Source organism: Carassius carassius, chromosome 26 (genome assembly GCF_963082965.1).
Source record: "Carassius carassius chromosome 26, fCarCar2.1, whole genome shotgun sequence".
NCBI lineage: Eukaryota > Metazoa > Chordata > Actinopteri > Cypriniformes > Cyprinidae > Carassius > Carassius carassius.
The window spans coordinates 17810681-17826760 of NC_081780.1; the positions used below are offsets into that span (position 1 = coordinate 17810681).

Here is a 16080-nt window from a genome sequence, read left to right on the forward strand (position 1 = left end):
GCGGACCGGGGGCAGACCAGACCCCAATTACACTTTAGCATCGGACCCCAACCACATCCCCCACCCACCACTGTGCACGCCACTGATTAACAATACACTTCAGTTGGAATTTCTCACAAAACTCTCAATGTAGTATCAGATTTCCATTCTCACCCCCCCCCCCCCAAAAAAAATGCAAAAGCCGAAATCTCTTTGATTTTTGATTCCTCACAATTACACAATAATTACTACAGTAATTATATGTAGGTATGACTAACAAAGTACATGCAAATCCTTGATTATAATTTTAACTAGTGTATTATTTGAAGAATATATTGTTAATATGGTTAATATAATATTATTGTTTATTATTGCTAATGTTGTTAATAAAAATTGCACCATTAAATTTTTTTTTTTTAAATATGCAATACAAATTCAATCGAAATGACATTAAAAGTATAAGTCCTTTTCAGTCCATTCAGCTATACACTTTAACCACATTTCAAAGACAGTAGAATTAATTCTAATATTGCATATTACGATTTTACTGAGGAAATTAGCCCAATAAGATTATTGCCTTTAAATAACTTTTAATTTATTCATTTGATCTATTTTTATTTTAATACATTTCATTTAATGTCACCTTTCACCTTTATTTATATAGCGCTTTAAACAAAATACATTGCGTCAAAGCAACTGAACAACATTCATTAGGAAAACAGTGTCAATAATGCAAAAATGAGAGTTAAAGGCAGTTCATCATTGGATTCAGTTATGTCATCTCTGTTCAATTAAATAGTGTCTGTGCATTTATTTGCAATCAAGTCAACGATATCGCTGTAGATGAAGTGTCCCCAACTAAGCAAGCCAGAGGCGACAGCGGCAAGGAACCGAAACTCCATCGGTGACAGAATGGAGAAAAAAACCTTGGGAGAAACCAGGCTCAGTTGGGGGGTCAGTTCTCCTCTGACCAGACGAAACCAGTAGTTCAATTCCAGGCTGCAGCAAAGTCAGATTGTGCAGAAGAATCATCTGTTTCCTGTGGTCTTGTCCTGGTGCTCCTCTGAGACAAGGTCTTTACAGGGGATCTGTATCTGGGGCTCTAGTTGTCCTGGTCTCCGCTGTCTTTCAGGGATGTAGAGGTCCTTTCTAGGTGCTGATCCACCATCTGGTCTGGATACGTACTGGATCCGGGTGACTGCAGTGACCCTCTGATCTGGACACAGACTGGATCTGGTGGCCACGGTGACCTCGGAACAAGAGAGAAACAGACAAATATTAGCGTAGATGCCATTCTTCTAATGATGTAGCAAGTACATAGGTTGTTATGGGAAGTGTTTCCGGTTCCGGTTTACCTAATTAATGCAGCCTAAAAATCCTTTAACGGATTTGGATAATAAAAGCATATTAGTATGTTATGTGTATGCCAGGTTAAAGAGATGGGTCTTTAATCTAGATTTAAGCTGCAAGAGTGTGTCTGCCTCCCGAACAATGTTAGGTAGGTTATTCCAGAGTTTGGGCGCCAAATAGGAAAAGGATCTGCCGCCTGCAGTTGATTTTGATATTCTAGGTATTATCAAATTGCCTGAGTTTTGAGAACGTAGCGGACGTAGAGGATTATAATTTAAAAGGAGCTCATTCAAATACTGAGGTGCTAAACCATTCAGGGCTTTATAAGTAATAAGCAATATTTTAAAATCTATGCGATGCTTGATAGGGAGCCAGTGCAGTGTTGACAGGACCGGGCTAATATGGTCATACTTCCTGGTTCTAGTAAGAACTCTTGCTGCTGCATTTTGTACTAGCTGTAGTTTGTTTACTAAGCGTGCAGAACAACCACCCAATAAAGCATTACAATAATCTAACCTTGAGGTCATAAATGCATGGATTAACATTTCTGCATTTGACATTGAGAGCATAGGCCGTAATTTAGATATATTTTTGAGATGGAAAAATGCAGTTTTACAAATGCTAGAAACGTGGCTTTCTAAGGAAAGATTGCGATCAAGTAGCACACCTAGGTTCCTAACTGATGATGAAGAATTGACAGAGCAACCATCAAGTCTTAGACAGTGTTCTAGGTTATTACAAGCAGAGTTTTTAGGTCCTATAATTAACACCTCTGTTTTTTCAGAATTTAGCAGTAAGAAATTACTCGTCATCCAGTTTTTTATATCGACTATGCAATCCATTAGTTTTTCAAATTGGTGTGTTTCACCGGGCTGCGAAGAAATATAGAGCTGAGTATCATCAGCATAACAGTGAAAGCTAACACCATGTTTCCTGATGATATCTCCCAAGGGTAACATATAAAGCGTGAAGAGTAGCGGCCCTAGTACTGAGCCTTGAGGTACTCCATGCTGCACTTGTGATCGATAGGATACATCTTCATTCACTGCTACGAACTGATGGCGGTCATATAAGTACGATTTAAACCATGATAATGCACTTCCACTGATGCCAACAAAGTATTCAAGTCTATGCAAAAGAATGTTGTGGTCAATTGTGTCAAACGCAGCACTAAGATCCAATAAAACTAATAGAGAGATACACCCACGATCAGATGATAAGAGCAGATCATTTGTAACTCTAAGAAGAGCAGTCTCAGTACTATGATACGGTCTAAATCCTGACTGGAAATCCTCACATATACCATTTTTCTCTAAGAAGGAATATAATTGTGTGGATACCACCTTTTCTAGTATCTTGGACAGAAAAGGGAGATTCGAGATTGGTCTATAATTAACTAGTTCTTTGGGGTCAAGTTGTGGTTTTTTGATGAGAGGCTTAATAACAGCCAGTTTGAAGGTTTTGGGGACATGTCCTAATGACAATGAGGAATTAATAATAGTCAGAAGAGGATCTATGACCTCTGGAAGCACCTCTTTCAGGAGCTTAGATGGTATAGGGTCTAACATACATGTTGTTGGTTTAGATGATTTAACAAGTTTATACAATTCTTCCTCTCCTATAGTAGAGAATGAGTGGAACTGTTCCTCAGGGGGTCTATAGTGCACTGTCTGATGTGATACTGTAGCTGACGGCTGAATGGTTGCAATTTTATCTCTAATAGTATTGATTTTAGAAGTAAAGTAGTTCATAAAGTCATTACTGCTGTGGTGTTGGGAAATGTCAACACTTGTTGAGGCTTTATTTTTCGTTAATTTAGCCACTGTATTGAATAAATACCTGGGGTTATGTTTGTTTTCTTCTAAAAGAGAAGAAAAGTAATCGGATCTAGCAGTTTTTAATGCTTTTCTGTAGGATATGTTACATTCCCGCCAAGCAATACGAAATACCTCTTGTTTTGTTTTCCTCCAGCTGCGCTCCATTTTTCGGGCTGCTCTCTTTAGGGTGCGAGTATGCTCATTATACCATGGTGTCAAACTGTTTTCCTTAACCTTCCTTAAGCGTAAAGGAGCAACTTTATTTAAAGTGCTAGAAAAGAGAGAGTCCATAGTTTCTGTTACATCATCAAGTTGTTCTGAGGTTTTGGATATGCTAAGGAATTTGGATACATCAGGAAGATAACTTAAAAAGCAGTCTTTTGTGTTAGAAGTGATGGTTCTTCCATACTTGTAACAAGAAGTAGAATTTACAATTTTGGCTATATGAATTTTGCAAAGAACTAAATAATGATCTGAGATATCATCACTTGGCTGAATAATTTCAACACCATCAACATCAATTCCATGTGACAGTATTAAATCTAGAGTATGATTTCGACAATGAGTAGGTCCTGAAACGTGTTGTCTAACACCAATAGAGTTCAGAATGTCTATAAATGCTGATCCCAATGCATCGTTTTCATTATCAACATGGATATTAAAATCACCAACTATTAAAACTTTATCTGCAGCCAGAACTAACTCGGATGTAAAATCACCAAACTCTTTAATAAAGTCTGTATGGTGCCCTGGTGGCCTGTATACAGTAGCCAGTACAAACATAACAGGGGATTTATCATTAACATTTGTTTCTTTGGATAATGTTATATGAAGTACCATTGCTTCAAATGAGTTATACTCGAAGCCTGCCCTCTGAGAAATCCTGAAAACGTTGTTATAAATTGAAGCAACACCTCCACCTTTGCCTTTTAGACGTGGCTCATGTTTATAACAGTAATCTTGGGGGGTGGACTCATTTAAAATAATGTAATCATCAGGTTTTAGCCAGGTTTCTGTCAAACAGAGTACATCTATATTATGATCAGTGATCATATTATTTACAAAAAGTGTTTTCGTAGAAAGGGATCTGATATTCAATAAGCCAAGCTTTATCATTTGTTTATCCATATTGCTTCTGTTTTTTATTTGTTGAACCTCAATTAAATTGTTAATCTTAACTTGGTTTGGACGTTTTTTGTATTTTCTAGTTCGGGGAACAGACACAGTCTCTATAGTGTGATATCTAGGTGAAAAAGTCTCTATGTGCTGAGAATTAACTGACCTCTGTGACACGAGGCAGCTAGCAGACGGTCGGTTTAGCCAGTCTGTCTGCTTCCTGACCTGGGCCCCAGTTAGTCAAGTATAAACACTAAGACTATTTGCCATATTTCTAGAGAGAAGAGTGGCGCCACCCCAGGAGGGATGAAGACCATCTCTTTTCAACAGGTCAGGTCTGCCCCAAAAGCTCGTCCAATTGTCTATGAAACCTATGTTATTCTGTGGGCACCACTTAGACATCCAGCCATTGAGTGATGACAATCTGCTATGCATCTCATCACCACGGTAAGCAGGGAGGGGACCAGAGCATATTACAGTGTCTGACATCGTGCTTGCAAGTTCACACACCTCTTTAATGTTATTTTTAGTGATCTCCGACTGGCGAAGTCGAACATCATTAGCGCCGGCATGAATAACAATCTTACTGTATTTACGTTTAGCATTAGCCAGCACTTTTAAATTTGCCAAGATGTCAGGCGCTCTGGCTCCCGGTAAACATTTGACTATGGTGGCTGGTGTCTCTATATTCACGTTCCGTACAATAGAATCACCAATAACTAGAGCACTTTCATCAGGTTTCTCAGTGGGTGCATCACTGAGTGGGGAGAACCTGTTTAATGTTTTGATCGGAACAGAAGAGCGGTGTTTTGACCCACGACTACGCTGCCTCACCGTCACCCAGTTGCCCTGCTGCTGGGGCTCTGTTTCCGGAACCGAACAATGTACAGGAATCCCTGAGCTAGACGCATCCAAAGCCGTATCTAGAGCCCTAACATTCTTACTGTCCTCAATTAAAGTTTGGATGCGTGTCTCTAATTCTGAAATCTTCTCTGTCAGCCTAACTATTTCCCTGCATTTATCACATGTGAATCCCTCATCAGCGACAGAGATAGATAAACTGTACATGTGGCAAGAGGTGCAAGAAACAATGATAGGAGAAGCCATTACTCACCGTGCTTGATGAAAATTCTTACTGCGGTTGTTTGATGAACTTGTGAAAAACTGGAGCTTGATGAACTTCAATAGCATTCAATTGCAAATAGCATACAATTAAGTGTCTAAAAACATTACATGAAGTATAGTCTTTTAAATAATATTATTCCATTTGAATTTAAAATTTTAATGTGAAATATCAAACCAGTTTGCAATTATTCACAAAGGAAGAGGCTGTCAGAAGATCAATTTATTCTGATGGGAAATGCAATTTGATCTAAATTAAACTGGATTATCAGTACTTTAATTATATTTAATAGTTTATTATTATATCTATTTTTCATGTTAGATTTAAAAGTATGTCAATTGTACTTCTTTTTCACAATTTGGAGAAAGTTATTTAAAATATTTGTAAATATTAGATCAATAAAAATCACTTAGTTATAATGTATTATAAATGTATCTTTGGTTACATTTTAAGCCTGCAATGAATTATGCGGCTTGAATGAATAACATATGAAAAAAAGAGTTGTTCCAAATATCATATCAGTCTGTGATGCACACACCGAGTGCTGCAGGTAATTACAGCTGGTGACTGGTATGAAATGGTATAAATGTAATGTCCTCTGATTTTATGTCTGAAGAGTGTTGCTTTTATGAGTCACAGATTGAAAATAAACCAAGAGTGTCAAATGTGTCAAAAATAAATAAATAAATAAAATTATGTGTATATATATATATATATATATATATATATATATATATATATATATATATATATATATATTCAGGATAACATACACAGACCTGGAAGTGTTATCTGAATTACTGCATCAGTGGCAAAAAATAAATAAAAATGTTGATATGTTGATAATGTTGATATGCCCTGCAGACATGTTAAAACATTGCCCCGAATGTGACACGTCAACCCCCTTATTTGATTCACATAGAAAGAGCAGCCCTTGGACATGAGGATAGCTTAAGTTCATTGGACAGGAGGGCTTATATGGTAATATTCTCTTCTCAGAATATGCCGGGGTGATTCTAACCTAATGAACTGCATGTGTGGCATGCTGTCTTTAATTATTTAGGCTAATCTTAGAGGCACCTACTTTATGTGTCATTTCCCCCAACTTAACATTCAAGCATCACTCACAGCTAGAAACACTTTTCAGGAAAAGGGCAAAGGAGGAAAAACATGGTTTGTCACTGGTCTGGACATGAGATGCCATTGTGAAATAAAGAAGTGTATATATAAGATATGTATATAATTTAATGATATTCTAGTTTAGGGACCAATTCTTACTATTTACTAGTTACTTAATAGCATGCATACTGCTAGCTTATTAGTACTCATAAAACACAGTGAGGAGTGAGAAAATGAGGAATAAAGTAAATCAAAAATGTTTTAATAAAGGCATGCTGGGGATAACAGGGAACACAGGAGACATAAGCCTTACAAAATTTAACAGCAGACAGAAAACGTGAGGCAGAACACATACTTGTTATGAGATTGTGATTGTAGTAATTGTGCATGACAGAGAAGAAGTAAAGGAGGTTTTTAATAAACATCAAGAAACACTGACCATTTAAAATATAGGTGCATCTCAATAAATTAGAATGTTGTGGAAAAGTTCATTTATTTCAGTAATTCAACTCAATTTGTGAAACTCATGTATTAAATAAATTCAGTGCACACAGACTGAAGTAGTTTAAGTCTTTGGTTCTTTTAATTGTGATGATTTTGGCTCACATTTAACAAAAATCCACCAATTCACTATCTCAACAAATTAGAATATGGTGACATGCCAATCAGCTAATCAACTCAAAACACCTGCATTAGTTTGCTGAGCCTTCAAAATGATCTCTCGGTTTGGTTCACTACGCTACACAATCATGGGAAAGACTCCTGATCTGACCGTTGTCCAAAAGACAATCATTGACACCCTTCAATGTTTCATGTTTGAGGGTAAGCCACAAACATTCATTGCCAAAGAAGCTGGCTGTTCACAGAGTGCTGTATCCAAGCATGTTAACAGAAAGTTGAGTGGAAGGAAAAAGTGTGGAAGAAAAAGATGCACAACCAACAGAGAGAACCGCAGCCTTATGAGGATTGTCAATCAAAATCGATTCAAGAATTTGAGTGAACTTCACAAGAAATGGACTGAGGCAGGGTTCAAGGCATCAAGAGCCACCACACACAGACGTGTCAAGGATTTTGCTGAACCACAGACAACGTCAGAGGCGTCTTACCTGGGCTAAGGAGGAGAAGAACTGGACTGTTGCTCAGTGGTACAAAGTCGAGGCGATCCTCAACACTGTCACACCATGAGGCGATGGCAGGATCACACATGTAGCACAACATTGACTTTCAATACCGGACAAGGGAAATCAAAAACAGAAACCACTATATATACACACAAGACTAAACGAGGGTGATTACTAGGACACAGGTGAATTAAATAAACATAATGTGAACAGTAATAGGACAGACAGAATAAAGGCATAATCAAACCTGGGGAAAACTAGAATATGGAGCACATGGGGGAGGAAAACGCAACAAATTTTCACTCATTTTAAAAGTATGTTAAAGTGTACTTATTATTTTTACAGGGGTGCTCACCTGCAAAAAAAAAAAAAAAAATACTGGTTAAACTAGAATCCTGGACACAACATACCAACAATCAGCAATACTGTTTTTTTCAACAGGGATATGATTTATTTATGATTATATTATATAAATAAATATTTATCAGAAAAATATGAGACAAAGATAATGATAAAAAGAAAATGTGGTAGCACTTTATTTTAAAGTCCTGTTCCACATGTACATTTATGGTCAAATATTTTTCAGTTTAGTGTGAAATTATTACAGTAATTGTAATGAGTAATAACTGTAATAACTCTGAACCCACCCCTAAACCTAACCCCAGTTTTTCCCAATCCCAGTCCTATGCAGAGCCCCATTATGTAGTTACCTTATATTTTCAGTCCTTTCTTAGGTAAGTATAATGTAAAAAACTCTAAATAGTCTGGCATGAGATATGAAACATTGGTTGCACAGGACAAAAATGACATGATTAACTAACTTTGCATTGCACTAATTAAAAGTACCAGTTAATTCTCCACATGAAATGAGTCACACTTGTACTCGAGCTATCCTCTCCTCTCTGTCTAGTCTGCGTACATAATGGATCTGATGGCTCTGTATGTCAACCATATTAAATGAACTAAACATCGGCTGTAGCCTTTAACCTCTTCATGGATACCCACGTCATTATGACAGATATATCAGCTGCCAAATTATCCGTGACGGCAGCCAATACTATTATTTCCTGTTATATTAATACAAGAAAGACCCTGGCTGTTTGATACGCTTAGATCAGAGTAGAAGTGATGTCACACCAGGGTAAAAACAAGTTTAGCACAAAGTCAAGATAATTAGGATGTATATTTGATACATCAAAAGATATGAAGTGCTAAGTGTTGTATTTGCTCAGGCCATATTTTACCTCAAAATCAACATAACATTTTTAAATAATATATTTTGTACATAAAATATGAATATAAGAGTGTTAGCTTCAGATATTACTTTAAGGACAATTGTGCACATGTTTATTTTGACACTACATGCTACAATAGTAAATGACTACAAAAAATGGTAGTACTATTTTTTTTTCTTCAGAAATTATGTGCATGATGTTTAATTTATCAATACAGACGCCCGTCTTGTGAAAATGTATTTCCGGAACTTTCATTAGGCCTTACCTGTCCATCTCTCATTCATGTCATTATGTGAAATGGCACTGACATGTGTTTCTCTGCTTGATTGATTAATGTTCTGGCCTCTCCACGTTTATATATTATCTATTTCTGGCTCTATAACATATTTTTATTAGAGCAACCACATTACAACATCCGGTGGATGTTCACCATCAGAGGGACGAGGAAAAATGAATAGAATATGTTCATGTGTTTGACAGTTCAAACGGCAACAAAGTGAAAGTACCTGATGATGACAGAGATATTTTTAGACCTGGCAGTAAATTGTGACATGTCAAAAGACAATACAATTTCACAGAACTTTTTTGTGCCACTATTTTTTTTTTTATTATTATTTTATTATTCTTTTTAAAACCTTTACACATATTCCACAGCATAAAAATAAAAAACCAACAGTCCAAAACAATTATCTCCTCCTCATCATTTTAAATCTCAATGAAAATTTAGCAATAGTAAGATATCATACACTCTTAAAAATAAAGGTGCTTTTCGATGCCATAGAAGAACCTTTTTTTGCCTAAATGGTTTCATAAAGAACCGTTAACATCTGAAGAACCTTTCTGTTTCACTAAAAGTCATTTGTGGTGAAAGAAATGTTGTTCAGATTATAAAAAGGTAAGAAAGAGATGGTTCTTTAAAGAACCTTTGACTTATTGGTTCTCTGTGGAATCGTTGTGAAGAACCCTTTAATCATCTTTATTTTTAAAAGTAAGAGTTTTAAGAGTTTTACTTTTTTATAATCTGAAGAACCTTTTTCTGACCACAAAGGACCTTTTGTGAAATTGAAAGGTTCTTCAGATGTTAAAGGTTCTTTATTGAACTATTTAGACAAAAAGGTTCTTCTGGCATTATGAAGCACCTTTATTTTTAAGAGTAATTTCTTTAATAAGACTTTTACTAAACAATACACATATTAAAACAATTAAATTCTCTAAATAAAAATTGTGCCTGTTATAATGTTATAATAACAGGCATAATAGCCGTTGTTGGCTGGATTATTATTATCATCATCATTATTATTATTGTATGGGAGTTGCTTATATTACATTTATTGCAGAAACAGCACAATGTGCAAAATATTTTATCCAATTCATTTAAAATATTTACAAGAATGCAAGCATTGTCACATTCTGACTTCTGTTAACTGGTCAGTCGGGTTAAAGCGATCTGTCTTCTCCAATATTTTACCAGTTTTAGTTAATAATCTGAAAGTTTATCAGGTCAAAGTTTGGTTCTAGATCTTTATCCTTCACTTTGAGCTGAGGTAAATTTCTGTTAAAGTGCAAGTGTGAATTAAAATGAATGTACTGGTCACACTTTATTTTAAGGTCCCGTTCTCACTATTAACAAACCATTAGTTATGACTATTGTCTCAATAAATTGCTTATTTGCTGCTTATTAATATTTAGTAAGGTAGTTGCTAAGTTTAGGCATGGGTAGGATTAGGGATGTAGAATATAAGTATTAATAAAATGGTAATAATAGGCATGCTAATAAGCAACTGGTTAATAGTGAGAACTGGGAACTGGTCCCTATTCTAAAGTGTCATGAGTGTACTATTGTCTGTTTTCTCTGCTATTTTTGTACCTCCATAATTTTATGAATAGCACATGTGTTTTTGTATGTATTGCAGAGGTCCTTAGCAAGGATCAGTCATTCTCAGAGGTCTATAATGTACTAGTATGGTGCATAAATTGCATGGTTTTTATGGCTATAATCGTTGTATCCAACCACTTGATGTTGTTGTGCATTAACATATCTGTGTGTTCATCAAAAATCATATAGTGAGGTGCTGCATCCAATCAGGTGGTGTCAGGAAGGGTCTTTTTTAATGGCTGTGGGATATTTAACCACCTTTTAAATCAGTTTCTGTTGAGGGATATATATTATTTTTGTTTTTCTTGGTTTAAAATATAAGCCTTTCTTGCTACATTGCTATTGAAATTCTTTCTACGTAAAATCATGGGTTTATTGACCTTATTATAATAACATTGAGCAGAGAAGTGGATTTTTTTTCTTTCTTTTATTAGAAACAAAAAAGAAATCTAAACAAAATCTCCATTCTTCTTTGCTATCCGTGTCATTTTTATAACATATTTTATTCATATGCCATCATGCTAACATGTAGCAAAACACCATACGTCCTTATTGACATGCAAGGTTTTACCCCGAAACTGAAAATGCTGCAAACAGTTGTTCACACCAAAAGGCACTGGCTCTTTTATACTTTGGGGGGATAATCATGATAATAAATAATAATAAAATAAACAAACAGAATTAGTATACATCTTACATTTATTTGCCTGTATTTTCCAATGTGTCTGCATTTGAACTATAGGGGCAGATAAATGGGCAACTGCAGCAAGTCTCTCTTCCCATAAGTGTTGGCTCCCACGTTGGTCGGCGCGTAGACGGTGCCACGGGTGTTGCTGGAGCGGACGAGAAAGTCTGCTAATCTCTGAGTCACGCAGGTGGCTGTGTTACACTTCCGCTTTTCCATGTAATGACTGTGGGGAAGTTCAGGAGAATATTTAAGCATTAGTCATATGCCCCAATAAATTAAAACCACCTGAAAATGATGTTGTTCGTAATATCGCAATCGTACAATTTGAAATTAACAGATTAAAATTCAAAGACTCAATAATAGTTCATAATAGATTAATCTAACAGTAAACACATTTTATGTGTGTGTGATTGCTGTGGATTACTAGCATGATGTTTCTATTGATAATTTATAACAAAATGTCCAATTTCATTGTTTAATTTATCCCCCCTCAGAAACGCAATTACAAATCTACTTCAATGATACTACGCCTACCGAAATTGCAACATCAATCATAATTGTTAATTATTTTGCACAAGTACCTGTTCACTGCTGGGAGGCCCCTTGGAGGCCGTGGCCTCGTAAAACTCACAAATGGATTGTCAGATAGATCTGTAACCAGCCATCCATTGACCTCTTGCGAGTCATCCGGCTTGTCGTTAGAGGAAAGGGAGTACCTGTCGACAAAAGAGGAAACAAAGCACCGTGTCATCCAGAGCTGCCTAGAAAGCGCCAGTTTCCCTGACTGTGACAATCTTCTGAAGTGGAGACGTGTTGCAAGTGGATCATTTGTGCCTGCTGGTCATATCACTTACACACACTTCTCCACACTTGCAACACACTTGCTACATCTTGTTACAAGGGTACTAAATAATCTGCTACCTCATATGAACGTTTTTGTTAGGTGACCTAAAATAGTTACTTGACGTGTTAACAATACATTATTAATTGGTTATATTAAACTAAACTAAACAAAAAAAATCTGTATACATTAGATTACACCAGCAAGAGTAAAGTTGAAACAGCTAGAAATAGCTGCACATTTTTTTTATTTTATTATTGTATTTGCAGTACCTATAGATACATCGATGCTGTCTTATGACCAGTTTCTACATTTTATAATAATAGTGAAGTCATCAAAAGAAAATAACACAAATGAAGGTATGGAAATTATTTAGTAGAGGTGTTTTATCTATTGCAGTTAAATTTGAAATTTTATTTAAACTTAATTTGAATAAGGGATGTGTAGTATTGAATTTCTGGTTGATAAGGGGGTAATTCATTTTAATAAATGATAACTAATACATATTATACAGTAAAAAAAATAATAATAATTTGACAAAAAAATGTGCATGTAATAAGTGAATTTATAGTGAAATGATATTGTAATGTACAATATAAACATGAAAAAAATATATATTCATAGGAGAAATCTGCTTTAAAAAGTATACTTTTGGAAAAAGAAGTCTATAATAATAACAATAAAGGAAGAAACATTAAAGGTTGTTTTATGCTTTAGTGACGCTTTTACACCAATGCACACAGCTCTGCAATAATTATGCACAGTACACATTCATGTTCTTAAGATTTCAATGTCAAAACCTTTTAAAATAATTAAAAACATCAATTTTGTAAAGTTTGTCTTCACTATAGACTGCGTGGTAGAACGTTATCATTGTCATGTGAAACAAATGAAAAATAACTTGTTAGCTATTTCTAATTTAAAACGTAAATATTTGTTTTGTTAGATTAAATCATCTACATTAAATCATATTTTTGAATTCAATAAAACCAGTTAAGTTAGATGTTACCATTTGTTTTCAGTGCACGCATTAGACAAGACTACAGTCACACAGATAGTTTATATTTAATATTTGAAATTCTATAAATTTAAATATTCAATCATTCTTTCTTATTTAAAAGATCAAATAAAATCAAATATGCAATAAACAATACGTTTTGTTTATATGTTTCTATTTTATGAAATAATGTAATAGACAATATGTTAAGTAACCTAACCTAGTGTGTTACCTAAACCTTAATACCATCTGGATTAACTGAAATAAATAAATAAAAATTATAATTTGTCCTTATCAGCCTAAAACATTAGGTTAAACAAACAATAATAATAATAATAATCTTAGTTTTAAATATCGGATTGAGACATAAAAAATAGATCTGTAATCAGATTAAAAATAAATAAATAAATAAAAACACTCTAACGAGGAACATTTTTACTTTTTTCAATGAGTTAAAAGACTTGCCTGTTGTAAGGGACTGTGGCAACACATTGCAGCATCACAAGGAAGATCAGGATCTGGGAGGGCAGATACATGGCAGGCAGGAATACTTGTATTTGTTCTTGTGCAAAAGAAGAAGAAAAATGCATGAGCATTAGTATGTTGTGGACATTTCAGTAATCTTTTAGAGTTTTGCACCGCCACATCTCCATCAGTAAAGCTCAAGGTGTTTTTTAAATCATATTACACTAGACAAATCATAGCCTTCTTTTACATTTGTCGACATTTAGCATCATTAATATTAAAATGTTTTTATTATTATCTTTAAACTTTCAAAACTAAAAACATACTCAGCTTAATGATAATCTTCAGATATTTTATTGAAAAGGTAAGAGTACTCACTTCCAGCGGTTTCAAACCAGTGGACAGCAGCTCCTGAAGGTGCCGGCGTTGTCTCTGTTTTTCACACAAACACTCATACACTCACTCCATCCTCTCTGTTATAGGCTCCTACCCTCAACCACTTGTGACATCATCGCACTCCTCCAAATATAGCCCTCCATTTCCAGCAGAGATCGAGATTGGGGTTAGCTTGAAGATTTCAAACTCACAGCGAGGGTCAAAAGCAGCGTTGACGCTCATTATGACATTTGTTGTGGACATCGTTATCGACTGCCTTTACGTCACAATGTTTCAGATGACTTTGAGTGAACATTCATGAGCACATTTGGCTAATTTTAATTATTGTTTCAGAAGAAAAATCAATGCTGTACCTGGAACAACTACTTTAAGATACGAGAAAGGTCAAGGTCAGGCCTTGAGTCAGGCCTTGTTTCTTTGTATATTTATTTATTGATTGATTCCATTCAAAATGCTCTAAAAATGCCAGATTTCTTTAAAACTTTTCCTTTTTCTGTAGCTCAATACTTTCCCCTTCCCAGGGATACAAGAAGCAATGATGGACTGAAATGTATCACACATGAATCATTCTGTGTTGTAACGGAATGGAAAAGGTGGAAAACGTACACAATTTTATACAGAAATTAAAATTCTTGAAATGTTCTCGTGAAGATGGACCTTTTTGAAGCTTGAAAGAAAGATGCGGTTTAAAATGACATTAACTATTTTTTTTTTTTTTTTTAATTGTCAAGTTTATTTTAGTGACTTTAAATCACAGGTGAAAAAAAGGAATCAACAGACTTTTCCACTAATTCATAACTGTAAAATATGTTTAAAGAAATATCCAATGTGCATATTTATTTTGTGTTTTTATTTTTTTTTATTTTAGAACATTTTTAGTCCGGCTAAAGCAGCTGATTTTGCTGTTACATTATATGATTATACTGTAAAAGGAAGGGGCACATCACAGAACACACCAGTAATCAGACTATAATCAATACATTACATAATTTTATTTTCAACAAACAAACAAATAAATAAAGGTTACTTAAATAGTTCCAACCAAAACTGTGCTATGTATGACTTTTACCAGTGATTATTATGATCTAATTATAAATACTGCAGTTAGTCTTACAGTATAGTTGCAATCATAACAGCACTATTGTCTAAAATCATGATGCTCAGGACTGCAGACTGTAAAATGTAGGCTACTTATTATTTTTTTCAGATGCTTATTTTAGAAAAAAAAAAAGTTTACACTATTTAAACAAGATTTAAATATACATACATACATACATACATATATATATATATATATATATATATATATATATATATATATATATATATATATATATATATATATTAACCGTTAATTAAATACATTTACTCTCAACACGTTAAGATAATATATTTCTATTTAATATCATTTTTGGAATATACTGCCACCACGTGTTATAAATCATCCATTGCATACTAACAGAGATCCAACGGAGATTAATTTATGCATTTAAGCATATACATATGTATCTACTGTATATAAGGTGTATTTATTTATGCATGCATGCATGTATGCTATACACATAATTATTTGTGTGCATGTGTGTGTGTGTGTGTGGTTCAGGTATACTGTATGTTATGGGCACACAATATTTATATGTGGTCAAAAGAATTATTATTATTATTATAATTTTTTTTTTTTTTGATCTAAGAATGGCAGTAGTTTTTGTGAGGGGTAGGTTTAGGGGATAGAAAATACAGTTTGTAGAGTTAGGGTCGGGTTGATGCACAGGCCTTATTGAATTCGCTGATCACTCTGTCACCCTTTTTCCCATCTAGCAATGCCCCGATATATTGTTGTGTTGTCCATGTGGTAATATCGCAGCCCTACAGGTCAGTGTATTTGCCATGTGAGATGAGTCCACAGGCTGGCCTGCCATCGAGGACCATTCTCCTATAAGTAAGGCATCCGTATCAC

General features: G+C 34.7%; 1 protein-coding gene across 1 annotated transcript; it reads right to left on the minus strand.

The window, feature by feature from the left end:
• Nucleotides 1–11177: 11177 nt before the first annotated feature.
• Nucleotides 11178–14214, minus strand: LOC132106307 (calcitonin gene-related peptide 2-like). The gene is made up of 4 exons (XM_059511937.1): nucleotides 14106–14214; nucleotides 13728–13824; nucleotides 12006–12140; nucleotides 11178–11647 (listed from the first exon to the last, which is right to left on the minus strand). Exons 2-4 carry the CDS (start codon nucleotides 13796–13798, stop codon nucleotides 11473–11475), a joined length of 381 nt encoding a protein of 126 aa, XP_059367920.1. The 5' UTR covers nucleotides 13799–13824; nucleotides 14106–14214; the 3' UTR covers nucleotides 11178–11472.
• Nucleotides 14215–16080: the final 1866 nt, after the last annotated feature.

Excerpts from the sequence above, each read along its gene's own strand:
- LOC132106307 (XM_059511937.1), bottom strand. The coding sequence starts at position 13,798 with ATGTATCTGCCCTCCCAGATCCTGATCTTCCTTGTGATGCTGCAATGT. Across the intron at positions 12,141-13,727 it reads GCCACAGTCCCTTACAACAG|GTACTCCCTTTCCTCTAACG; the intron begins GCAAGTCTTTTA and ends TTTTGTCGACAG. Across the intron at positions 11,648-12,005 it reads GGCCTCCCAGCAGTGAACAG|TCATTACATGGAAAAGCGGA; the intron begins GTACTTGTGCAA and ends ACTTCCCCACAG.